The sequence below is a fragment of the Strix aluco genome, chromosome 28 (assembly GCF_031877795.1).
Source record: "Strix aluco isolate bStrAlu1 chromosome 28, bStrAlu1.hap1, whole genome shotgun sequence".
Taxonomy (NCBI): Eukaryota; Metazoa; Chordata; class Aves; order Strigiformes; family Strigidae; genus Strix; species Strix aluco.
The window spans coordinates 6301892-6328022 of record NC_133958.1 but is presented as its reverse complement, the minus strand read 5'-3'; the positions used below and the strand labels follow the sequence as shown (position 1 = coordinate 6328022).

Here is a 26131-nt window from a genome sequence, read left to right as displayed (position 1 = left end):
CCAATCCCTGTCCCCATCCATTGCTGCTCCCAGCACCCTCCGGCACGGCCCAGCTCACCTCCCCACGCTTGGCCGCTCTGGCACCCCTGGAATAAGCTGCTCTAAAAGACAACCCAGTGTTTTGGTAACGGTGGTGTCTAATAACTATTTGATACGATGTTTGTAAAGTGCCTCGAGGATGAAACGTGCCCTGTGAGCACTCGGTGCAACTCACGGCGGCTCCGCTGGGGCTTTTACCTGGTAGTCAGGAGCCGTTCTGGGGTCAAGGGGCCCCTCACCTGGGTGCTGGCTGGTGTGGTGACCTGTTTATTGGCCTGGGGAGCCCCGAGGTCATCTGGGAGAACCCCAAAATTGCCAGTGACTGTTGCAGCTCTTACCAGAGTATGGCAGCAGCAGGGAACAAATTTGCACAGGGTTGAAAGTGCATAAAAAGTCAATTTTTTGTTTGGCTGGGGAGAAGAGAGAAAGCTGCTCCCTCGCCAAAACCTAAAGGAGCAGCTGAGCCTGGCAAGGGAAATCCTTGGCAAGAGCTGGGGCTGCCGGGGCTGTGGAGGGGCTGGGGGGCTGCAGGGCGCTCGGCCGGGCCCTTGCCCACTCTGACACGGCTTTGAAAGGGAAAGAAGGTGGGGAGAGGGACTGTGCGGGGGGAAATACTTAACAAATTAAGTCTATCGAACGTTATTTGCAGATTATGGTGCAGAATTGTGTTAAAGTATGTCCGGGCTCGTTACATGTCAGTGCTAACAATACAGCACTTGGCAATCAAGGCAGTTCTGCGGCATTGGCCATTAATCATCCTCTGACAGTCCTGAGCTGGAATGGAGGAAACCGCTCACATGTGCTCGCTGCACCTCTTTACCCTCGCTGCAATCGGGGCAGGAGAAGTTTCCTTTGACTCGCTGCCCACCCGAGCCCCGCCGGCGGGCGATAAGCGGAGGGTCCTGATTTCACGTCCCAGGCATTTCGAGGGGCACTTGGGGCAGGCAGAGAACAGCGCCGGCATTTCTGCCGTTGCCACGACATCTCACGGTGCCAGCAAGCTCTCAGGGGAACAACCCCTCTGGGAAGAGGCTCTTGAGAAAGGGTTAAAACGTGGCATTTCGGCAGCGTTTTCCTCTTCATCCTCCATCCTCGTGCTCCACAGGCTCTCGCTCACCCCCAACCTCGGGGCCAGGGGGTTTGTTCTTGGTGGGGACGGTCCCGGTGGGAGCCAACGCCGCCGTCCTGGCACAGCAGAGGGGAACTCACCATGAGGCTTCGCTCCACGCTCCACGTCGTCCCGCAGACGCCAGTGCCGTGGCCAGGCGCCAGCGTGCCAGGTCATCCTCCCAGTAAATAAAGGAGCAATGTTTCCAGCCCCCCGACGCTGTTTTCTAAAGGGAAATGATTAATGGTGCTTGGAAACCACAATTCATCCCGGGAAAGAAAGTAGATTTACCCGAAACATGCGTGAGAATTAGCACTCAGATCAGCTCTTAGGGCAGAGGAGGGGAAGCTAATGGCAAACAGAGCCCGTCTGTGCACGGGGGGAGAAAATACCCAGTGAAAAACATGGGCTGGAGAAGCTGAGATGGAGTGGCTGCCAGAGCTGGTGCCCCCCCCCGGGCTGGAAACCTCCTCCCCTTTCTTCTTCTGCCCTGCAGCCAAGACGGTCACAGCGGAGGAGAAGGGAAATCTCCTCCCGTGAGCCTCCTGGCACGGCACGGGGGAGGATGAATTCTGCTGGCGGGACCCAAACTGGTCATTCCCAAATGTCCCGGAGGCACCCGGGACCAGGGAGAAGCAGGAGAGGTTTTGCACAAAACCCCAGAGAGTTCCTGACTGCAAGTGCCAAATGCTTTAGAAAAAGCCCATTTTCGAGCTGGGGGGAACAGTCTCACCCTGTTCCTGCCAATGGGAACCACTGGGATGGCGGGGATGGCGCTGGGGTGCGCCATGGCAGATCCGAGTGTCGAGCCACCGTGGTGATGCTCCGGTCGTCCCCGCAGCAGCCATCGAGGTGCTTAATCCCTGGGGTGCAGAAAACCTCAGATTGGGGCAAAACCCAGTTTTCCTCTGCGAGGGCGGGAGGGAAGCGGCCACGAGAGCCCTGGCCCGGAGCACGGAGCCGCATCGTCCCCCCATCGGCAGGTCCGGCTGAGCCACAGGAACAAGACAGGGGCCGGCGGGTTAGGAAATGCATGAAAGAGGGTTTCAAGCACAAATCCTGACCTGGATCCAAGCTGCTGTGCTCTTCCCTGCTCGGGGCTGTGCAAATGCCGCGAGAGCAGCGAGGGAGGGGAAAGGGCTCCCTTGAAAGGAAGCAGAGACCAGTGGCACGGATTTATCACCCAATCCCAGAGATAAAAACAAGATCTCTGCCTTGATCTCTGCTCTGGAGCGAGGCAGTGGCCGGCCCCGCGCAGGTCCTGTCCCATGAGCGGCGTGGAGGAGCTGGGAAAGGGCTCCAGGAGTGTGATTTATTTGTGGGATTCCAGGAAGGGCTGGGGAAGCCTCAGCGAGGTGCTGAAGCCCAGGTCAGGAGTCAGCCCTGTCTCGGTGATATATTTAGAGCGGGATAATGTAAGCGACAGGAGGAAAAAAAATGAAAAATCCGTGGAGGAGGTGCAGATCCATCCCCTTGGCCGGGGAGTTACTGGATGATCTGAGCCAGGGAACAGATAGTTGGATTTCCCTAGTTTCTCCCTTCAAATAAATCACAACTCCAGAGCCCTTTAAACTCTGCAATATGATCTGTTCCAATAAGGAAGGGAATGAAAGGCTGCGTCTCTCTGGAAGCCTCCAGAGCCATAAATCTACTATGTACAAACACATACCAGATTTCCAAGTGCATTTATTTTATTGTATTGTTTTAACAGAAAAATCAAACTGCAATAAACTCAGTCCCTCATTAGCTGTCTCTGTGTCCAGGCCAAACGCTGCTAACGAATAAAATCAGGACAAAGGAATGTGGCTGTCGGTCAAAAGCCCGGCCGGGCGCTGACCCCCCCTCGAAAGGCGCTTCCCCACGAGTCCCACAGAGGCAGCGGGATCGGGGGGAGCCGAGGGGCCGGCTCCTGCGCTGCGGGTTCGCTGGGGCGTCACCCCAAATTCAGAACCCCCCCGCGGGACCCGGCACCCTCACCATGGATCCGGCACCCTCACCATGGATCCGGCACCCTCACCATGGATCCGGCACCCCTGCCTGGCCCGCGCCGCAGCAGCTGGAGTTTAGTTTAGGGGTTTCTTGCATTAGTTTGGTGAGGCCCCTGATGTTGCGCGCCCCAAGCGAGACGCTAAAGAGCGGCGGGAGCACAGGGCAGTTTGGGTGGGGGACACGCGCGTGCCCCCACCCCAGCGGGCTCCAGGAGACTGCCCAGCTGCCCGCGAGGAGCGGCTTGAGCTATGTCTGAACTCATTAAGCACCGGGTCAAACAACACCCAAACTGGCAATGGGGGCAGTTTCGGAGTTGTTGGTCATTAATCATCCGCTGACAGTCCTGAAGGGTCCGGCTGCTCCGCTGAGCACGGCTCTCCGGGGGGGACGGGGGAGCCTGGGGACGGGGACGTGCCTGGCACCGGCGGCGGTGTGGACGGCGCAGTCCCCAGTGATCCGCACGGAGCATCCATCGGGTTTTCCCAAGCCCCCCGAAGCCACCCCGGGGGACAGACACGGAGGGTCCAGGCACGGAGCCACGCTGTCATGTCCCAAGTGCGGGAGATGCAGTGACTTGGGCTGATCCAGGAAAAAAAAAAAAAAAAAATAAACCCCGAGCTGCCCGGGAAGGAAAAAGGAGCCTGTCTGCAGGATTTATGGCGCTGGTGCGGCCGAGCCGGAGAGCCCAGAGCAGCGCCCGCACCGCGCGGGTCCCGCCTCAGCCCACGGAGAAATTCCTTACTTATTGAATCACATTTGTCATCCCTAAATACATATGCAGGCCCGTGTTTCTGAATCCATAAACATCTTTAACTAACTCCGCTCAGCGAGGCCTCTTTCAGCAGTAATTTATATTTAACTTTTTCCATATGCGGGGCCTGTCGCGTTGGTGTCATTTCCGGGAAAACCAGGGGGGCTTGGGGGGAGCTGGGGGGCGCGGGGGGAGCTGGGGGGAGTGCAGCGTGTCTTGGCCCGCTGGAGCAGCCCAGCTGCTGGCACGGCGCGAGAAATCCACCCGGCAGAGCCAGTGCTCATTAATCATTTGAACTACTAAACTGCCAGCTCCTTTCAAGATCTTTCAAGAAGTGTTTTCACCCAAAATAGAGTTGAAAACGCGCCGGGCCCTACTTTCAGAGTCTCATCCATCTGGCCATTATGGGGAGTGTCAGGCGGCTCTGACAGACAAGGCTGCTCTGTTCGAGGGGCCCCGGCTCCCGCAACCTGTCATATCGTGGGGCTGATCGCATCTGACAGCTCCATTTGTACCTACCCAAGAGATAAAAGGGCCGTTCACGGCGGCGGAGAGAAGAGCACGGGGGAGAGGGATGAGCAGGGGCACCCCGGGGTGGTGGCGGGGTGCCAGCAGCATCCCTGTACCCCGCTCCACCCCACGCTCACACCATGGAGAGAATTGCCCCTTTTTCCCCCAAAACCCCATCGCTGCGCTGTGCTGGGGGGCAAGCTGCTGGCTGCCAGCCGTGCAAAGTGGGGTGCAACCTGGAGCAACAAAAGGCCGGGAGCCAGAGGGGCTCCTGCGCCCACTGCCCACGCTCTGGCTGTGCCGTGGCTCCGTGCCGAGCTCTCCCCGTTGCCCTGGCCCGCTCGGAGCATCCCCTGCCAAGCCCTGGCCTCCATCTCCCTCTACACTCACCTGCGAGCGTGCCGGGTGCTGTATGCAACCGCCAGTGCTCAAGCAGTGTGAGCCCGACCCCAAAACCGGCACGATAGACCCCAACGCTGCGAGAGCTTCCCTCGTGGCCTGGAGGGCTGCGGGCTCTGCCTCGCACCAGGACGCACCAGCAAGTGACCCGAGCCGGGGCTGGGACTCCGGGCAGGTTCATCAGGCAGCCATGGACCAGAGACGGTGGGCACGGGGCTCCGCTGGTGCCCGCCGCAGGATTCCCCCACCGGTGCACAGCAGCCAGAAAAGTTCAGGAATTATCACGGCGGCAATCGGGGCTGAGCACGTCTGTGCAGCTGGAGGAGCGGGCGAGGTGTGTGCCCAGCAGCTGTCCCTAATACAAAATTCAACCAGAGCCTGAGAGACGCGCAGAAACCCCAGAAAGAACAAAGGGCTTTTTGGCTCAATTTTCCAGCAGCTGGGGCAGCAAATTCTCCTTCCCAGCCCTGCCATGCAAGGGGTTGTTGTCTGGGGCAGGTTGAGCAATAATTTTCTCGCAAACCTCAGGTTGCTCCACGCCTGTGACAAATCAGCAGCTCCCTGTGAGCCCGGCTCGTGCTTTGCTTCGTGGCAGAGACATTTTCCACAGAACATGGCTCTTCCTACCTTGGAGGGAGGACCTGGCTGCTGTCCTGCTCCAGCCCACGGATGTCGCTGAGGAAACTGGAATGAAACCCCGCGAAGGTATCCACCGCTCCAGCAGAAACCGTCAGTCGCTTCTGTGGGAGCTCTGCCCGGCGGAGCGGGGCTCCCGGCCTCGCCGAGGGGGCAACGGGCAGCCCCATCCTTGGGTGGCCGCTGGCCCCAAGCCGGGATGGCGAAAGGGTTAATTGCTTCCCGCTCCCAGCCTGGTGAGGGTAGAAATCAGGAGAGGAGCGTGGCATCAGCCGGGTCTGGGTGGCAGCGAGCAAACGAGCCAGGAGAGAAAAATGCAGCAAATCTTTTGGGTGCTTCCAGTCTCCCCTCTCCTCCCTCCCCAGCAGGAGAGGAGCGCAGAGAAGGCAGCGAGGGCTTAGCAAGAAAGATCCAGCACATCTTTAAATGCTTCAGTCCCCCCTCTCCTCTGTCCTCCACTCTCAGAGCACCCCTCAACCACCCCTCCTGCGGGAGCTGCTCCTGGCGAGACGGCACCGGTACCCCCGGGCTCCCACCGGTCCCTTTTTCTTTGGAGCAGCAGCATCTCCCTCTCCCAGTGAGGCACTGGTGGCCGGCAGAGATGTGTGAGCTGCTGTGGTAGCACTGGTGTGGTCCCGCGTGCTGCCGGCGAGCTGCCCTCCTGCAGACATGGGGGACAAAACCAAGGCCGTTTCAGCTCTCAGCTCCGGCGGGGTGTCTGCAGGCTGGCTTTTATAAAGCCCCCCCAAAGCTGCCGGGTGCCCAGGATGCTGCATGTCCTTCGGCTGCCTCCGGGTTTTATCAGGCCAGGAGGGACGATCCCGGCGTTTGGGACCACGAGGTGTTGGCGGAGGTCGTGTCACAGCCTGCGCGGCGTCGAGCGTGTCCCCCAGCTCTGCTCGGCCCGCGGGCTCAGCTCTGCGGCAGCGGCGCCCCCACGGCTCTTCTGGGTCCGTCCTGGCGGGGGTCACGGCCCCCCCGTCCCGTCTCGTGCACCGCGCTGGAAGGTGGGATGAAGTCACGGTGAAGCTGCTCCGGGAGGTTTCCATAAACACCGTGTTAGAAAACATTATGGTCTGTGGAAATCTGTTTGTTATTGTGAATTGAGCTACAGGAATATTCTCTGTAAACTGAGCTGTCAGCCGAGCGTCTCCCCCAGCGTTCTCCAGCGAGCGTTTAGCTGAGACGTTTGTGTATACAGAATTACGACTCTTCAGTTATTCATCATGATAATAAACAGAGAGAGAACTATTAACCGTGCATCACAGTAATGAACGGGATCACTTACACGCGCACCGGTGTAAATCTGCGCGAGCGGGGCCGCGCTCCGCGGGGAACGGCTGCAGCCCCGCGCCGCTTTGGGCTCAGCCTGCGGAGTTTTGCGTTCTGCCAGTGGCCCCCGACGCTGCAGGAGAAGGGGGGAGCCACGGCCACGGGTCACGCTGGGCACTTCCCATGGGGTAACTGGTGACCAGCCAAAACCGGGCGTCCCGCTGCGGTGGGGGGGACGTCGGTGCGTCGCTGTTGCACGCTGCCGCCGGTGCTGCCGGGAGGATTCGCGCCGCACACCAATTTATGACCGGGGAAGCGACGGCAGCGGCTCCTCAGCCATCACGCAAAGCCATATGAAAGCCCTCTCCCACCCGCAGCGTTCCTGGTTGCCGCAGTGCCCCGGGGCGCTTGCCCAGGCTCTTCTGGCTTGGGGGGAGCTCCCTGAGCACCTCGAGGTCTTTGCTCTTCTCCACTCGCCTCCTCCAAGGCCTCTCGTCATCTGTGCTGTCCCGCTGCTCGGACTGGCTGGTGGCAAACCACAGGCCAGGGCAGCGCCGGGCTGCGGCACGGGGCCACGCTCACGGCTGCAAACCGGGGGTGCAGCTTTGCAGCCCGGTGCCCCCAGGCTGCCCCATCCATTCCACCGTCCCGGCTCTGGCACACAGCCCCGGGCAGAAGGAGCTCTGCCGGCAGCAGTGTTGGCTGCCGGGGCCGTCTCCGAGCACGGGTCTGTCCCTCCGGGTCTGCTCTGAGCACACGCGGCACAAAGCACCCCCCAAAGCAAACCCCTGACCTCCGGGCTGGGCGCAGGGATGCTGGTGGGGGGACAGGAGAGCTCCACACCACTCAGGCCACGAGGACAAACACAGAGCCCGTATTCTCCGGGGCTTCCACCGGGGCTCACGCAGAAAGAAAAGCTGCTTTATGCAGCTGAGAAACTTCTCATCCACCCACCATCGCTTCTGCTCCGGCCCTTGCCTCTGCATCCTGACCTGACCTCCTCTTGGCGGGCGCGCACCAGCCCTCGAAGACTTTGTGCTCCGGTCTGCTCTCTGAAACGCCTTGTACGCCTGCGGGCAGACACCTCTGCATCACCTAAAAGACATCGGGGATTTGCGTGCAGGAGAGGAAGGAAAACAACAAAAAAAAATACGGCCTTGCTCTTTCATTCACATATTTATTAGGTGGACAGATCATTTGCGGTCAGATGGGCTTCGGGCTTTACAAACGGGGATATTTATATGGCACGCAGCACGGCGGAGCTGTTCTGCATGTGCGTCCAAGTCATTCCTTCCCCAGCACAAGGTATAATGTTGCCTTTGTTCGGCGGCCTCCGAGGGCCCGGCACAGCAAAGCTCGGCCGGGCCCCTCCGCCGCACCCGCGCAGCCCCGCACGCCTGCCTGCACCCAGCACCCGGTCCTGCACGGCCCCGGCAACTGCCGCAATAAATCAATAGGAAAATAGAGGCTGCCAGTTAGACTAAACAAGTGCATTTGCAAGGATTGCTAACCCTCATTAATCACTCTGACAGTCCTAAAAACACATTTCCCCTTTAATGACTGTATTTGGATAATCAGAGCTTTTTCCTCGTGGCGCGGGGTGACTGACGGCGGGCGCGATTGCGGCGAGCGCCGGCACCGGGGTCACCGGCGAGTCAAGCGCTGGAGGTCGCCGGCAGCTCGGGGCGAGCCGGAGAAGTTGCCGTTGTGCAACGGGGAGGGGAGCCGGTGCAGCCCCGAACGCGCCGGCCCCGTGTCCAACACCCACCTGCGTTACCCCACCCCAAACCACCCCCTGCCAGCTGGGTTTGAAAGGGCCTTTTTTTTTTGTCGCTCCGCGTTCCCTTTAGGTGACTTTTGCCTCCTGGAGAGGTTTGAAACCTCGCACATTTTTCTGTATAAATGATGCAACACATTAATGCACAGCACATTATGAAAATGGTAATTCAAACCCATACAACTCTAAATTAAGCCATACATTATCCGACCCACTCAGCCATATATTTTGTAGAAAGACAGGATTGAATCAAATCAAACCGAAACTGTGGAGTGCAGGTTGTTAGACAGAATGATTAATAAAGTGCATCCCAGCGCTCTTATTATAAAATGAATTCTGCAATAACCTGGGCATACATTACATAAGGAGTTATTTAATATATTGGCAACACAATCATTCCCTACCAGATAAAGCCCCCGAGTGCCGACTGCTATCAGATGATACTTTGCAGTGTCTACACAGTCTGGCCCCAGTGCTGCAGTCTTTAGGGAGGGAAAAAAATATTCCTGGGGGAACCTTCTGCACGGCAGGACGAATCCGAGCAGCCTCCAGCTCCCGCCGTCGGCGGAGGGAAGGCGCACGGGCTCAGCTTTGGAGCTGGGAGCATCCTGGCGCGAGGAGGGGTTTGGGGGGACGGGGGAGATGGATCTTGGTGCCTGGCAGCTCACCCTGCCCTGGGAGAAGGGCTCCGGCAGGACGGGGGGCTGTGGGAGCCCCTCAGCCCCTGCCTGGGCTGCTCCGCGTCAGCAACTTGCCAGCTGGCCCACGGCACGTCCGCAGCAGCCCCGAGACCCAGTGTCGGCCACGCTGGGCTACTGTGCCTCGTGGATGGCCACAGGCATGGCGGCATCGCCCTCTCGCCCCGCGGCTCTCCCCAGCTGGGGGAGAAACCCCGTGGCACGTGGCTACGGGCGGGGAGAAGCACGGTGGCACAAAATGCCGCGGCAGGGACCCGCGACAGGCGCGGCATTTCGGAGCGGCGGCTCGGGAGCCGTGATTGACGCCGGGGAGCAGCGAGGCCGACACTGAGCAGCATCACCGGTGGGAGTGGGGGACACATCCAGGGAGCAGCGATGCTCCCGAGGGGTTGGGGGGCCCGGCAACGCCTTCAAATGCCACCGCGCAGCTCCGCGGCACAGGGGATGGTGGCACAGGAGCTGCCCCGCCGGCGCTCTGCCCGATGCCCCGCGCACGGCGAACGTCGGCCGCGACGCCCAGAGCCAAAGGGTTCAGCATCCGGCTGGGACGCGGGGAGGGGGGACACCGGCGCGGTGGCAGCAGCATAGGCCTGGCCCCCCTGTCCTGCCGGGCTGAGCAAACAGCCGCCGCAAAGCCCCCTCTGCTCCGAGCCCAGCCCTGCTAATCCCAGGCCCTCGTCCGGCAAACGTCCCCCCGCGAAGGAGCCGGGACCACCGCGCGCAGAGCCGGACCTGAGCCACGACTGCAGCGGGGGCAAGGGGTAGCCACAGACCCGCAAAACCTGCCTCCCCCCAGCTGTGGGGAGCTCAGGGACGGTGCTGGCCACCCCCCACACCAGCCGAGGGGAGAGTGGCCCCCAGCACCACCAGTCTCCCCCATTTCCAGCGGGAGAGCCCAGGCAGGGCCCTCCCCGCCGGCCGCACGCCCACGGCCACGCTCGCAGGAACGGGCCAAAAAATAAAAAAAATCCCACTGGCAAAACAAGTCCCTGTTTTAAGCGCATTATTTTTCAGCTCAAAGGACACAAAGGAATTTAAACACAGGGCATAAGGCAATATAGAGAAGGCAATTAACTGGGATTAATTGCATGACTCACCCAAAATGCAACACGAGTAAAGCGCTCAACGGCAGGAAAAAAAAAAAAAAAAAAGTGATGTGGGGCAACAGGAGCACGTGGGATTTCGAGGGGGAGCGGGGGCACGGCCGGGGGGTCCCGCAGCAAAGGGTGGGCAGCTGCTGGAATCAAAGCCCCTTCCTCGGGGCACGGGGTGGGCGGCAGCGGGGGCCCCCCCGCCCTGCCCGCCGCAGCCGGGGTGCGCCGTGGGGGGCTGACACGGCCCGGCCGCTCGCGATCCCCATTTCGGAGCCGTTTATCACCCCCCCGCGCTCCTCGCACCGACAGCGGAAAGATGAAATGGGGATGGGGGGGACACGCACACAGAGAAGCCTCCGCGCCAGCTCGCCGCCACCCGCGCACCCCCTCCGCGCGTCCCGCACCCCGCTTCTGGTGCAATTCCACCCCCCCCCCAAAAAAACCCCCCGAATTTCTGCGGCGGCCGCAGCGATACGAGGCGTTGCCATCGCTGCCGGGGCGGGGGGGGACACACGCACACACACACGACGGGGACCGGGGGGGCTCTTCGCATCGATTTGAGCTCAATCGCCTTCTCGAAGCTTCCCCCGCCGCCACGCACGAGAAAACCGGGCGCTCCCCTCCCGCGGCCACACGCACCCACGCGAGGGAGGAGGAGGAACGGGGGGGCCGCGGACGCCCCTTTTCCCCCTCCGGGAGCCCCCCCCGGGGCGAGCAGCGATGCCGGGGAAGTGGGGGGGGGGTCCCCGGGCCGGGTCCCGCTACCCCCGGGGAGGGCGGGGGGGGGGGGGGGGGCTCCGGGGCTCGCGCCGCCGCCGCTAGATGGCGCTGAGAGCCCGCGAGCCCCCCCGGTACCGGCGGGGGGGGGAGACCGGGACGAGAGAAGACACCACAGGGTGAATATAACCAAGAGTCATTTATTAACAAAATCAGACTTACCAAGCCGGAGCTCATCCACCCGCCACGCTCGCCGCCCTCCCGGTGCGCACCGGTCCTGGAGCCGCCGCTCGTCGGGGTCCCCCCCCCCCTCGGGGTGGTGGGGGGGACACACAAACACACACGCACAAACACCCCCGGTCCTGCTCCCCACGGCGGGGCCCGGCCGCGGGTGGGGAGCGGTGGGTGCGGGCGGGGCTGCCCGAGGCAAGAGCCGCGGCGTGGGATGGGGGGCGGGGGGCGGCCGGGCTTTGGCCCGTCTGTCCGCCACGGCCGCCCCCCCCGCCCCGACACATCGCAAAAAAAAAAAGAAAAAAAAAAGAAAAAAAAAATAATTAAAAAAAATTACATCTGTTAACTTTACAAATGAAGAGGAACAGAATCCCAGAATGATAAACACGGAGGGGGAAGGAGGAAAATGCCTTTTTTTTTTTCCTTGTGTGTCAGGAGTCATGCAAGAATTTCTCAGGGGGAAATTAAGATGGGGGAAGAAAAAAAAATTAAAAAAGGAACAGAAGGGTCAAAATAGGAAAAATAAAAGCCCCACACCTGCAAAGTAAAGAATTTTTTTTCTTTTTTTCTTTTTTTTTTTTTTTTTTGGACACAGACTTTTTGCATACCATTGATTCATTGGTGTATTAATGCACTTATATTCCCAGCTTTAAGCTAACATACAGTAAATAAATACACAGTCCAAGGAGGGAGCGGGGGGGCTGGGGCGAGGAGGAGGAGGCTGGAGCAGGGGCTGCCGTAGTTACTGATATCCCAGTGCGGAAGCTGAAGTTAGTCTTTGGCCGTAGAGCGCGTACGGAGAGTAGTAAGGTCCGGCGGCCGCCAAGGAGGGCACCGGCAGCGCGCCGGCCGTGGGCAAGTGGCTCTTGCCGTAGGGGTGGTACCTGTTTAGTCCCAAAGTGTGTGGGCTCCTCAAGGAGAGCGAGGCCGGTAACGTGTTGGGGCTCCCGGGGGCGGCGGGCGGGAGGTGGAGGTGGCAGGAGGCCGCGGAGCCCAGCCCGGAGGTAGGGTAACCCGCCAAGAGTTTCTCCGCCCCCGGCAGGGCTGTGTGGGTCCGTAGGTGGGTGAGCAGCTCCTCCGAGGTGGCAAACCTCTTGTCGCAGGGTCCGCTGGCAGACACCCAGTTGCATATGTGGGGCAGGGGGTCGTTCTGCAGCATGAAGCCGTAGGTGTAGAGGGGGTGGCCGGGCAGGCTGGGGGTGCCGCTGGAGGAGAGCGTGGTGTGCACCGAGTGCAGGGGGTGCGTGGGGTACACCAAGGGGTATCCGCTCTTCAGGCTGCCCGGGTCGTGCACGCAGCTGGAGCAGTTGCTGGAGCCCAGGTGCGAGGCGCTGTGGTAGCCCAGGCAATACGGGTCCCGGCATAATCCCTGCATGAAGGAGGGCGGCGAGGCGCCGGTGAGCGGGCTGGAGCTGGGCGGCTTCCCCGGCAGCCCCAGGGCCCCCGGCAGCTGGCTGCCCACCAGGCCCGGCTTGGTGGGGTCCAGCCCGGGCACGAACTGGGACGGGTAGCCGGCGTAGGCGCCGACGATGGAGCCGTGGTAGCCGATGCTGGAAGGCGGCAGCGGGAAGACGGAGTGGCCCGGCTTGTAGGGCGAGACGGGGGCCACATGGCCGGCGGGCGGCAGGGCGGGGGGCTCCGATTTGCGGCCCGAGGGGGGCTCGCCGTGCGCCCCAGGCTCCGCCACCCCGCGCCCCAGCCCCCCGCCCGTGCCCTCGGGGCTGGGCTTGCCCGCCTCGGGCTCCTTCTTCTCCTCGGCGCCCTTGGGGTCGGCGTGCTGGGGCGAGGCGCCGCGGGAGCCACCGGGCGAGGCGGCGGCGTGCGGGGGGAACGGCGGGCAAGCGGCGCTGGGCACCCGAAAGCCGGCCTTGTCCGCGCCGCCCTCCTTGCGCGGCTCCCCGCCACCCTTCGAGTAGGGTTTGAAGCTGGACTTGTCCTCGGGGGGCGCGTCCCCGCTGCCCGGGGGCTTGAGGGCGGCGGGGCGGGCGGCGGGCTCCTTCTCGGCGGCGGGCAGCCCGGCGGCGGCCACGGCGTTCAGCTTGGAGGAGGGCGGCGGGTCCGGTTTGCCGATCTGCGAGCAGGTCTGGGCCAGCAGCGCCAGCGGGCTCTTCTTGGCGTCCAGCTGCGGGCGGAGCGGAGCCGGGTCAGGGGGGGACCCCGACGGCGCCCCCGGCCTCCAACCCCCCTCCCCCGCCCTTCCTCCGCATCCCGCCCCCCAAAATCCCGGGTCCAGCGGGGTCGGGCCCGGCGCTGAGCCGCGGCGCGGGTGGATGGCGGGGGGGGAGGGGGGGGGCGATGCGCCCGGCCGGGGAGAAGAACCGGGGTGTGCGGGGGGGGGGGGCGGCAGCCGGGCTGCAGCGGCTGCGGGCGGAGGGAAGGAGCGGCTCGGGGGGAGCCGCGAGCCCCGGGAAGAGCCCGGCCGGGAGCGGCGGGCAGGGGGGAGCCCCGGGGTTTGGGGGGGGGGGGGTTGGGGGGGCGGCGGGCACTGACCTCGATGGGGCTGACGGGCGTGGAGGAGAGCGGCTGGAGGTACTCGGGGTGCAGGAGGTGGCCGCCGTGGGCGCTGAGCATCTTCAGGACGCGGATGGGCAGCCGGCTGGCCTGGCGCAGCGGGTCGGCGGGGGGCGGCCGGGGCGACGGGGCGCCCGCGGCTCCGCGGCTCGGCGGGGTCCTCGGCCGGGGCCCGCCGGGGGCACCGCTCATTTGGTGGGGGGGGGTGGGGGGGGGGAAAGGGGAAGGGGAGGGGGGGGGGGAGGGCGGGCGCCGGGCTCCGCGGGGCCGGGCCGGGCCGGGCGGGCGGCGGAGCGGCGGCGGCGGCGGCCCCGGCGAGACGAAACCCTTCCCCGGCCCCACCGACACGTCAAATAGCCCCGATGGCGGCCGCGCTCCGAGGGGGCCGGCGCCGCGCACCAATCCGCGCCCGGCCGGGCCCCCGGGGCGGGGAGAGCCGCCGGTGGGGGGGGCGAACCGCCGGTGGGGGGGGCGAACCGCCGCCGCCGCCCCGCGCCGCGCCGCCGCGTGGGGGAGAGACGCCCACGGCCCCGCCGGCGCGGATCGGAGTGGGGTGCTCGGGTGGCGGAGCGGGGCTTGGTGCTGCTGGCACGGCTCGGCACGGCACGGCACGGGGGGCAGAGCGGGGTATTGGCTGGCGGGGCTCGGCACGGCATGGCACGGCTCGGAGGGCAGAGCACGGCACGGCATGGCACGGCATGGCACAGCTCAGATGGCATGGCATGGCACTGCTGGCAGAGCTTGGCATGGCATGGCGTGGCTCAGCTGGCAGAGCATGGCGTGGCATGACACAGCCTGGATGGCATAGCACAGCTCAGATGGCATGGCACGGCACTGCTGGCACAGCTTGGCATGGCATGGCACGGGTCAGCTGGCACGGCACTGCTGGCACAGCTTGGCATGGCATGGCACAGCCTGGATGGCATAGCACGGCACTGCTGGCACAGCTCAGCATGGCATGGCATGACATGGATGGCAGAGCATAGCAGGGATGGCATGACTTGGCATGGCATGGCACAGCTTGGATGGCATGGCATGGTGCTGCTGGCACAGCTTGGCACGGCTCGGCACAGCATGGCATGGCTCAGATGTCCTGGCATGGCTTGGCACTGCTGGCACAGCACGGCATGGCATAGCTTGGCTGGCAGAGCATGGCACGGCATGGCATGACTCGGTGCAGCATGGCAGAGCTCAGATGGCAGAGCACGGCACGGTGCTGCTGGCACAGCTTAGAACGGCACAGCACGGCTCCGCGGGTCCGGCCGGGCTGGTCACGGCTCCGCTGGCACACCCGGGCACGGCCTGGCTGCCGCGGCATCAGACCGGGTCAGCCTGGCACGGCTCTGCGCGGCGCGGCTCAGCACCCTGCTGCAGCGGGTCCCGCAGGGCCAGCACGGCTTCCACGCGGCCTTTTTTCTCTCGCAGGTGCGGCGGCCGCCAGCAGTCGGATTATTTTTCTCAGCGGCAGCGAGTGGCTCTCACAGCGCATCTTCCGTCCTCGGGGCAGTGACCAGCCGCCGACTGTTTCAGCCGTCAGTAAACCCGCAGCCGCCAGTGCGGGTCAGCGCCCCGGCAACGGGGCCACCTTAGCCCGGGTCCCACAAAAAGCAGCAACTCCCCCACGTACCTACAACATTCCTTCCTTTCAGGGCTTTTCTACTTCCTTTGGTTTGCAGAGTCTTAAAAATGTGCCAGTGACAGTGCAGACCGCTGTACAACTAATTAAACTTCCTAACAATTAACTTCCTATTTCTAGTTACCTTTTTCAGTCATCTTTGAATTAAATTCACAGACCCCTGGGACCCCACAGGGGTGGGGAAGCTGAAAATCCCCGTCCCACCGCGATCAGCCATGAGGAGCTGAGGCCCAGGGATAAATCTCAGAGCTTTACCCTGGTCTTGCCCATCCTGGAGCAACGTCCAGCGTGGGGCGGCTGCGCGGTCCCGGCGGGGCGGGGAGCGGCTCCCCTGGCTCTCCTGGGCTTCCACTGGGAGCTGCTGGGAGAACGGGGGCTTGGGAGAGACGTGCGAAGGGATGGGGATGTGGGGTCATGGGAGAAGGTTGGGGGAGGGTGAGTACTGAGAACCCTTGGCCTGGAGAAAGGGGATGTGGTGTCCTCGGGAAAGGGAGGTGAGGAGCTGGGCGGATGCTCCGCTGCGAAGGGCCCCGTGTCAGGTCCCGAACGGTGACGGAACAAGTGTTTCGTGCAGGGGGGTGATGTCATCGCTGCGCTGCTAAAATCAAGGCTCATCTGGAACAAATTCCGTGCCGAGAGCCCGCTAACCCACCCCTCTGGCTGGCACCGTGTGCCACCCGCGTGTTTAGGACTCTGGATATTCGACATTTTGGGGTTTTCCTCTGGCTGAAGGCGCATCGTTTGCCCAGGGCAGGGCCACGGCCATTGCTCGCGGCGGAGCCGGGGCTGGTGGGGAGGAACCGGCCTTCCTGGGGCTGGGGGCCCGCTCTGGGCAGTGCCGCGGCACAGACCCCCCTCTGCCCTGCCTGGTTTGGGTTTCAGTCCCTCCCGCCTACCCAGAGAGGGAGAGGGGGAAGAGGGAGACACACAGACACCTCTAATTAATCATATTAACTCCTGACAGATGCTTTATGTCCCAACAATGTTGCTATTATTAAGTTCATGCGGCCACCCCTCACCAAGCCCGTCTGCGCCGGCTTCTGGGAAAAAAGGCTTTGCTGGATTTCCCCAGCGAGCGCCGGCATCGCCCCGGTGCAGCCCGACGCCAAGTCCCGCTTCTCCAACCGCTATCAATCACGCCGATGGTCGGACCTGTCAGTTTTCCCTCTTTGTGAGGCTTTTTTCTTCTTTTTTTCCCCCCTCCCGAAGCTGACCGCAAGATTGATTCAATCCGGACAGCGGGGATGTAAACGGAGAGGCGCTGCCTTTCAAAGGAGCCATTCAAGTAAGGAGGAAAGGGAAAAAAATCTTTCCTCAAAGTCACTCGAGTTGTACGCCAACAACAACACGGCCTTAACAAAATAACATAAAATAAGGTGGGACAAGTGCGTAAGAGCAGCGGCGGTGGGAGCCGCTCCCCGGCGGATGCTGGAGCGGAGCGAGGGCACGGAGCGGCGATACCTCCGGGTTTATCGCTTCCCCCACGGCTCTTCTCGGAGGCCTGACCCTGCTCCGGTGCTGGCGCGAATGTGTCTGGTGCCAGCTCGTGTTCGCTGGATTAAAACTTCATCAAAGGGCCGTCGCGGGTAACGGCGAATCCCGCTCGGTGTCAACGCCCTTCCCGTCTCTGGTTGTCTTCTTCATTCTAAAACCCGTGTGGGTCTTGTTCTCATGAAGGGGAACAGGGACCAGAGAGAGGGAAAACCAAGCTCCCTTGTGCCGGGTTCAGCTCTGCTCCACGACAAGTCTCTGCTTAGAGAACGCCCACCACAACGGGCCGTCAAATAAAACAAGCGAGACCACTCGCGGAATAAAAGTAACAGGGGCATCAAATGAAAAGCAAAATATTTGGAGTAAAAGTAAAGCCAAAGAAGACAAAAAGCCTCCGTGAGCGCTTTCAGAAATGACTAATGATATTGTTGCTCCCTGATCAGGGCTTAACCCACCTGGGCTGCTCTTAAAGGGGTTTTATTTTCCCAAGGACGTATCCCAGCGCAGAGCCCTAACAGCGCCGATGGACTCCGATGTTTTTGCAGCCTGCAGAGCAGGGCCGAGGAAGAGGGAATTGTGTTTTTCTTTACGTTTAAGAGCTTTCAGCAACTTGGGGTGACTCCCAGGCCAGGCTTTCGGGTGACACACACCGCGGGGGTGCCCCTCGCTCCGTGGGCCCCTTTCTGGCCTCGTCCCACTGGTTCTGGGTGGTGCAGAAAGGTACTTTCCAGGGGAAGGCACACACGATGCTCCAGGTATTTTTTAAAGAGTGAGAAAAAAGCCAACTAGGAAATGAGTGATGTGCAGGTACTGCTGGAAACCCCCTCGGCCCCAGCCCTGCCTGCGGAGCTGCCTGCGCAGGGCGCGTGCCCTTCGCGAGGGGTAGGACAGCAAGCCTGACTTCTAGGAAATGGCTGTCTGAGGCTGTCGTTATACAGAGCACGGCATTAGATACGTAAATATTAACTTAAATACATAAATATTAACTGCATCAAAAGAAAGTGTCTTTCCTGGGGAGTCAAGTGTGTTCCTTTACCTGCCCACTTCTCTATTTTTGCAGGAATACCCTCTCCAGCTTTGCGACACGTTCTGGATACGCAGAAGGTCGCTCCGAGCCCTCCGAGCTTTCCGTGGGGAGACGCCAGCTCCGGGCACGGGCACCCCGAGTCCTGGGGGAGCTGGGGGGTGCGGAGCGGGCGGGGAGCGGCGGCCGGCCGCCGCGGGCGGAGAAGGAGAGAGGCACCCGAGTGCCGCAGCCTGCGCGGAAAATTGTGGTGGGATAAGAGAAGACATGAATTTAAATCACTGCAACTCGTCCAGCATCTCTCCCTCTGCTGCGCTCGTCCCCTGGAATAAACACCTTCCCCGTTTCATCGCTGCTGGTTTAAGGGGAACGGGGAGACCCCTCCTCGCCCGCAGAAGCGGGAGCTGCGCGGGGGTGGGCACCGTCACCCACCTCAGCGAGGGGACGTTTGCCGAGGGGACGGGGCAGAGGTGGCGCCAAGGCGCTTCGGAGAAGCCGAGCGTTCGTCTGCGCGTCGGTGCTTGCTGTCCACCTGCGATTTCGGAGGTGAATGCTCCCCCCGGGCGCCCGCAGATGAGGCGGAGGCGGTCGCAGCCCCTCCAGCTGCCGAGTCAGCGGTTTCGCTGCCCCGCTCCCGTCTCCCCAGTCCCACCTCTCCCCAGCGCCGCGCGCCGAGGCCTCGCTTTTAGCTGCAGCGCAAGTGCATAAAAATGATCTTATTTATTACAGGAGACATGTTTTAAAACAACTGACAAAATTGCAAGATGTAAAACGACAAGCAAGTGCTTTTTCTTTTTTAAACCCATATAGACTTCTGGCAATGATAAAAATAGTGTTTTCTTTTTTAAAGTTGGAATTAATCTTTCTTTCCAAAGCAATCGTGTAGCAGGAAAAGAAGGAAGACACTTAGATATTAACTGATCCTCACTGGGTGATGGTTACTTATTGAATAGCCGGGTGCTCGCTTTCCTCTGCAGAGCGATTAACATTAAAGAACGGCGCGAACATTAAAGCAAAAAAAGGTGAGGGATTTTTTCCTCCCCTATTCCCTTGATGTGTGACTAACAGCTGTTTTTCTGTGTGACAAATCAGTGGGGTCTTCCTGTTGTTGATGTAATGAAGCTGTTTCCTGGTGTGAAATTCTACGGGATAAATTGCAGGAGGGGGAGGAGAACATCCCCCACTTATCAAAGTGCTTCGGAGGGGAGGAAGCTCCACGCTCCTCACGGGGACGGGCAGCGGATCAAAACAGGCAGCGGGGCTGGCGCTGGGTCACAGAGACTTTACTTAAGGCTTTTTTTTTTTTTTTTTTTTCCTGTTTATCTCTAAGTTTTGTGCCGCTGCAGGGAGCGTGATGGTCTTTACAGCGATGGGCTGTTGTAAGGACAGTTTGGGGCATTTTCCCCAACAAGCCCGTCTTACCAAACATCACAGTAGTGCTGCAGAGAGCTCTGCGAAGCAGTCTAGCTTGCGTGCCTCAGTTTCCCCATCTGTGAAATGGGAGGGTGATGGTGATCCTGACGTCCCTCGCCATGGGAGCGGTGGGAAGGGGCCCACAGCACCGGCCCCCCCAAAAGCGCTGTGGGGACGCGGGCGGTTCCCTGTGCTGGCACCGGCTCAAGCGCTTTTGGGGGATCTGCCTCGGTGGGTTCATTTAGTCCTCAGACACCCAGAGAAAAAAAATCACTCTTACCTCTGTTTTTCTTTTTTTCTTTGCCAGTATTAGTTAATTAAACTATGCAAATTAAAACAACTTAATTTCTATAATATCAAGACCAGAGCCTCAAACCATTTGGTGTAGCTCATCTGGCATGTACATTACATAAAATGTTTGGAGCGGCTCTAATAAAAATGAAAAAGGCTGTAAATCAAGTTTAATTTATTCATTTTCTGTATGGTATGAAAGCATGCCAAAATCAGATTATTTATGAGCCCTTCATAACAATAGGCATTTTTATTGGTTGCAAATGACAAAAGGGGTTCTCAGAGGGATTTTTTTCTTCTTTTAAATTTTTTGAATGCCTTTTCAGAAACATTTATTTTTTTGGACTCTATGATCTCAAAGAAAAATATTTAATCATTGATACAGTAAAAATAATTTATATTTAGATACTGAAAAACACATCAGACTTTAGAACATAAATACACAGAGCTAATCCAGCCCAAAGGCTCAGGCGAATGCTACACCACAGGTTAGAGAAAAGAGCTGTGATTTATACCCGCTTCCTTAAATTTCCCATTAAGAGTATAATCTCCCATAAGTCTTTCACAAAATGTCTGAGCCAGTTGGGGTTTTTTCTTTCGCTTTTCCAGATCTGTTTGGTGGGTCGATTGGGTGCACGCGTGCTCTGCGTGCACGGTGACACGCGTGTGCCCACGCACCCTCCCGGCAGTGGCTTTTCTCTCTCTTTGCCCCTCCATGGCTGAATCACAAAATCTCTTTCCCGGTGGGTCACTGAGCCCCCCCACGAGCTCTCGTACAGGTAGGACACGTCAGCGGGCCTGACGCACAGAAAATCACAGATAAACCAGCGGTGGATTTGCTTCTGCCTCCCGCTTTTCGGCTCGTTTAAACCCTGTTTTGTCCGTTTTCTGGCACAGCTGGACCCGGAGGTGAGTTTGGCGACCAGCGGGGTGGCAGAGGGCAGACACTCACCCACCGCCGGCACCGTGACGCTCGTGTTGGCGTCGTGGTGGCCCCGTCCAGAGCGTGCGGTGACGGGGGTGAGGGCGCTGGGCCTAACCCCCTCCCCGACCCCTCTGTGCCGGCACAGAGCGTGGCACCCTGCCGGCAAAGAGCCTGCGGCTACCCAGAGGGCAACGTCCCTCCTCTTCAAAATGTTGGGGAGGGGTGTTAGCCAGAGCAACCCCAAAGCCCCAAGTTTTGGGGGGCAGAGAGCCAGGCGGGAGGGGAGCGCCCGCAGCGCCCCGCAGAGGAGGGACGTCCCTCCGTGATGGGGACAGTGCCACGGGGGAGTGGGTCCCCTCCTGCCCGCAGCATCCTGGGTGTCATGGCCAACAGCCGCCTGGCAGCGGGGAGGAGGCAGGGGGACCCCAAAACGCCTCGTGGAGGTGGACAAAAGCCTTGCTGGGTTGTGCGGGGAGGGGGTTTGGCTTTGCCGGAGGGCTCTGGGTAAGTGTGCTGGGGAGGGGGCAGAGAGACCCCCCCTCCCGCAAGAACAGGAGCTTTCTCTGTGCCCGGCCTGGCTGATCCTGACAAAAAAAAAGAAAAAAAACAAGAAGAGAAAAAGAGGGAACCCCCTCCCCAGGAGAATTAGCATCCAGGATCTGTCAGTCACTGGGAGCTTTTGGTAAAAGGGGCCCCTTGTCAACCTCTGCCTTTGATGTGACTGGGACGGAGGTGCTCAATTAAAAGCCTATCAGTCTGTAAGTAAATCAACGCCTATCAGGCTTGTCACATCAAACAAACGATTATTGCACGAACCCGCCCACCCCATTAATCTGGCTGTTCCTTCTTGACAGCTCAGGGTCAGGGCACTGTAAATCCTGCACTGGATTGCAGCCACCTGGAGCAGGATTAAAGCAGCCCTGCAGCATGTGCTGCTGCACCCAGCGACTCCCCGGCGGCTGCGGCCAGGGGTACCGGCGACCCCGGCAGCTCTGGGGTGCCCGGCACGGGGCTGGGGTCCCCACCGGGGCTGAGCTTTGGAAGGTACCACGGGGCCGTGGCAAACGTCAGTTTGTGTTGGCCCCGGGGATGGTGGTACCGAGAGCTCAGCACCCGGCTCGTGGGTGCTCGGCACCCAGCACCGGGCCAGTATTGCCAGCACCCGTCGGGCTGCCGAGATAAGGTGGGAGCAGCTCCAAGGTGGCTCCGGGTGGCTCCGGGGAGCTGCTGTTGACAGGGACGGTCGTGCCACAGCCCCGGGCTCACACGTTGGGGGTGTTTGGTTGCCGTGGCCTTGGTGGGCTGGCTCAAACCCTGCCCTGCGCTCAGCAGGTCGCCTGTGACCATGGGCAGCGCTTGGACCTTGGGGAGCCTCTTGGTAACTCACGGGGTGGAAGGAACCAACGGGTTGAGTTTTTGGGTGCTCCAGGTCTGGATTAGCAGCAGCGATCCCCGGGGTCACTGGGTTTTTCCCATCCGGTCACTCAAGGCAACTGGGCAGCAACTGGGGCTCCTGCCCTCACCCGCTCGGACCCACCACGGCTCCGGCACCCGTGGCTTCGGAGCAAACGGCTGGGCCAGCGGGGAGGAGGGTGCTGGAGCCCAGCAGCGGGCGGAAGGCGGCCGGGGCCGAGAACAAGTGGCTCTATTCAAGGGAAGGCAGAAGCCAAACTTTCTTGAAAAGCCTCTGTACTGCGGCGGGAGCAGCCTCGGGGCAGCCGGAGCTTGTGATTCCTGCACACAGAGGCAGAGGCTGTTTTAATAAAGGAGAAGCCGAATCTCGGCTCACACGAGGGCAGAGACAGGGAGCGGGGCGAGCCCCAGGGAAGCCGCAGGTTGTGTTTTGGGAAGGGGCTCAACGCTGTTGTCCCACCAAGGGATCTGCGGTCCCCGTGTGCTGGCTTTGCCCCCATGGCAGAACCTGCACCCCCCCCACGTCTGAGCCCTGCTGTCCCTGAGCCAGCAAGACTTTCGGCCTCGTGCCTGGGTGGAGGGATCTGCTCCACGCGCAGGGCCCTGGCCCAGGAGAGCATCCCCGGGGGGCTGGTGACGAGAGGTCGCATCCTGCAGCCGGCAGCAGGATGCTGTGCGGGGAGGGAGCTTGCTCCCCTTGCTGCCTAGGCCTATTATTAGCATCTTCCCTCTCCCGCGGAGCCTGGCGCCTCGTCATGCAGCTTTGGCTCGCTCTCACGGCGCGGAGCCGCCAGCCGGGGCTGCGCTGCCTGTGCTGAGGGCGGACGCCGGCTCTGAGGGCTCAGGGAGCCCCGCGGCGAGCGTGGCTGGCCGGGCGCTGCGCTGCAGCCCGGGGGCCCTCCTCGGCGGGCAGCACTGCCCCGACACCTGCGCTGCCACCAGGGCAGCATCCCAAGGGCTGACCTCTCTGCCTCAGTTTCCCCATTTGCAGCGGGGGTGAGACAGGGGTTGCTGCAGCCCCACCACGCTGGGATCGAAGCGCGTCTGTGTGCGGGCGCTTGCTCAGCGCTCGCAGAAGAACCACGCTCAGCACTGGGCGAGGAGCAGGTTTCACGTGGCCCGGCGAAGCGCATGGAGAAAGCGAGACTGCCGCGTCCATCACTGCCTCGACGCACCCGCCCGCGCGAGGAGGGGGGGGGCGGGAAAGGCGAGGCCGGTGCGAGCAGAGGTGACACCAAAGAGGAGACAGACTCTCACCGCGCCACGTTTGATATGGTGACACCAGCTCTTTGGCCGATAAGCGGTATCACCTCGCTGCGGATGGCCATCACCCCTCACCCCTGCCCGCGCACCCGCCCGGCGCCCTCGGCTCTCCCACGCACGTCAAGCAACACCCGCTCGCCCCGGCAGATAAGCACCGCCGTGCCTGCGTCCCCTCTGTGCCTGCGTCCCCGCCGTGCCTGTGTCCCCTCTGTACCTGTGTCCCCTCTGTGCCTGTGTCCCCTCTGTGCCTGCATCCCCTCTGTACCTGTGTCCCCTCTGTGCCTGTGTCCCCTCTGTGCCTGCGTCCCCGCCGTGCCTGTGTCCCCTCTGTACCTGTGTCCCCTCTGTGCCTGTGTCCCCTCTGTGCCTGTGTCCCCTCTGTACCTGTGTCCCCTCTGTGCCTGTGTCCCCTCTGTGCCTGTGTCCCCTCTGTGCCTGTGTCCCCACCATGCCCGGCTGCCTCTGTCCGGCCCCGGCCCTGCCATGCGAGATGCTGGTGGTGAGGGGGGAAAGAAAATCCCCGCTGTCACCCACTGCTCCCACCCCGGCACATTTCGTAGGGGGAGAAGAGTCGGGGGTGCACGGCCCCGGGGGATCTGGCCCTGCGGAGTTTATCTCCCATAGATGATCAATGCTGAGTTTAAGTAAGGTTTATTGGTATCTGTAATTTAACATGACATATTTCTAACACGAATTACTCTGAGATCATCGTGTGCATAAAATATGACAGGAATCTTTTAAGTGCAAGCATAGTTCTCAGTTAATTTAATAAGTGAGATGGAAAATGGAATAGCATTAAATTTAATATTTTACATAATGCTCCTACACTTCCTTCACTTGCTGCTGGCATCATTTGTTTTCCCTTCTTCCTCATTTACAGCCCGCTCAGCCCGAATTGTCCTGGAGCCCGGCCAGGGAGGGGGGTGCTGCCCCCTCGAAGGGCTGCGATGAGCCCCCCCGAGCTGTCCCCACCTCTCCCCAACCCCATGCAGAGGGGATGGGATGCTCGGGGTGTCCCCTCGCCTCGCGCTCGGCACCGCCTGCAACCCCCGGGCCCGGTGGTCCGAGTCCCGTGGCTGAGCCGCCTTGGCCGCCGGTCCCCGTGCTCGGCTCCTTCCCGAGGGTCTCAGCAGAACGACCTGTTTCATACGCCCCGTGCTGAATAACAACGCAGCTGCCCTCGCGGCTGTGAAACTAAACTTGCTCTTTATTAAGAAAGCGGTTTCCAAGGTGAGCCTGCAGCCAGCATCTGGCCCTGTGCACACAGGCACGTCCAGGGATCTTCTTCCAAACCCTTCCCGCTCCCCTTCGCTCCGTCCCCCCGCTCCGTGCGGGCAGCCACCACGAGCAGAGCCCCCGCCTGCAGTAGCTGCTGCTCAGCGCGGGGATAAGGCCAGGCCTTGCGCAGGGCAGCGCTGCTTGAAGATGGTGGAGCCGTCGCACGCGATGGATCCGTCCCACCATCCACCGCCGGGGCAGGGCAGGGTGGTGCTGGGCGGAGGTGGGGGGTCCCGCCCTCAGATGGGTGCTGCTGAGCAAACAGCCTCCCGCATCGTAGGTACCGCGGCTGGAGGTGGGTAAGGGGTTAATTCAGATCACAGGGGCTAATTTACAGGATATAATTGCCAAGCGAGCAAAGCCCACTTGACCCAGCGAGCCCTCTCGCTCGCCCTCACCCCACCACGGCTGGTGCCAGAAAATCCAACCTGACCCACTTTTACAAGAAAATCACCCAACGGCCGTGCCCGGGCTCCCCGTCCCGCACACGCCAGGACCTGAAGCATCCGTGGTGGGACAACAAACCCCCCGAGCGGGATGGGGCTCGGGGGGGTGTGAAGCCCTGGGGACGCCCTCGCTGGAGCAGTGGTGGATGCTCCACGCCAGGTTTTGTGCTCGCCGCAGGATTTGGGAGCGCGGTGGATGCCCGCGCGCTGCAGAGGGGATCAATACGGCTCTTAGCCTTGTCCCTTCCCATTGAGCCTCGGCGCGTGATTTAAGGGGCTCCGGTAACGTGCGCTGCCGCCGCGAACAAGGTGTTAACACCGAGCTGGCGGGGTTATGGCTGCAAAGGAGGTGGCAGGGCCCGCGCAGGATTGGTCCCTCCAGCCCTTGTCTGCTCTGGTTCAAAGGGTTCCCGTGGCTGCGATGAAAGGAGGGTTGTTGGAGGGATTACAGCGGGGAGGGGAGGCTGATGCTGCTGGGAACGGAGCGAGCTCTTTATCGGAGAGTAGCAGAGCCTGACAGCGCTGTAACTCTCTCTTCTTAAGGAGATGAGCTTGCAATAAACCAAGGAGCACATTAGAGGTAACGAGACAAAATGGCAGGGTTTTGAAAGCCCAGCAGAAGCAATAATCCAGCCTGGAACAGAGAGAGCACTCAGCTTACCTCTGCCTTTTGGAAACACTGCCGTGTTTTTGCAGCGCTGCCAGAACAGTTCTTTACTGTAACTTGGAAAGTCTCGGACGCGGGTTTCAACACCTCGCTCTCACACCACATAATGCAAAAGTTAATTCTACTTTCAGGCTGATGTCAACATTCCCCTTTATTGCCACAGCGAAATGTGAAGACTACATTAATTTGCATTTGCTGTGTGCAAGTAACGCGTTCCAGATAATCACGGTAACTCCTCAAAGGTATAGACGAGAATTTCCTGGATAATGTGCTGGATGGAAAAAGCTGATGGGATCCAGGAGAAGGAAATGGCATTGTGTGTTTTCATAACTCCACCTGGAAGCAGCGCAGCCCAGAAACACAGGCTGCAGTGCTGCAGAGCTCGGCTGGGCTGGGCTGGCTTGCCTCGCCGTGGGGAGGGCGGATTCGGGGGCTGGGGGGGACACTGGCATCGCTTGCTGGGAGAGATCCCCGGGGGCCAGCAGAAGCGGGGTGTAAGGAGCCACCACGGAAAGCTGCGGGAAGGGATATTCTCCTCCCATATGACTTCTA

The 26131-nt window shown here is 60.9% G+C and overlaps 2 protein-coding genes across 2 annotated transcripts; one reads left to right on the top strand and one right to left on the bottom strand.

The window, feature by feature from the left end:
• Window positions 1–11170: 11170 nt before the first annotated feature.
• On the bottom strand, window positions 11171–13924 carry ZNF703 (zinc finger protein 703). The gene is made up of 2 exons (XM_074808220.1): window positions 13712–13924; window positions 11171–13343 (listed from the first exon to the last, which is right to left on the bottom strand). Exons 1-2 carry the CDS (start codon window positions 13922–13924, stop codon window positions 11964–11966), a joined length of 1593 nt encoding a protein of 530 aa, XP_074664321.1. The 3' UTR covers window positions 11171–11963.
• A 665-nt stretch (window positions 13925–14589) lies between these two features.
• LOC141916082 (uncharacterized) lies at window positions 14590–18591 on the top strand. The gene is made up of 3 exons (XM_074808176.1): window positions 14590–14598; window positions 14966–15292; window positions 17920–18591. Exons 1-3 carry the CDS (start codon window positions 14590–14592, stop codon window positions 18589–18591), a joined length of 1008 nt encoding a protein of 335 aa, XP_074664277.1.
• Window positions 18592–26131: the final 7540 nt, after the last annotated feature.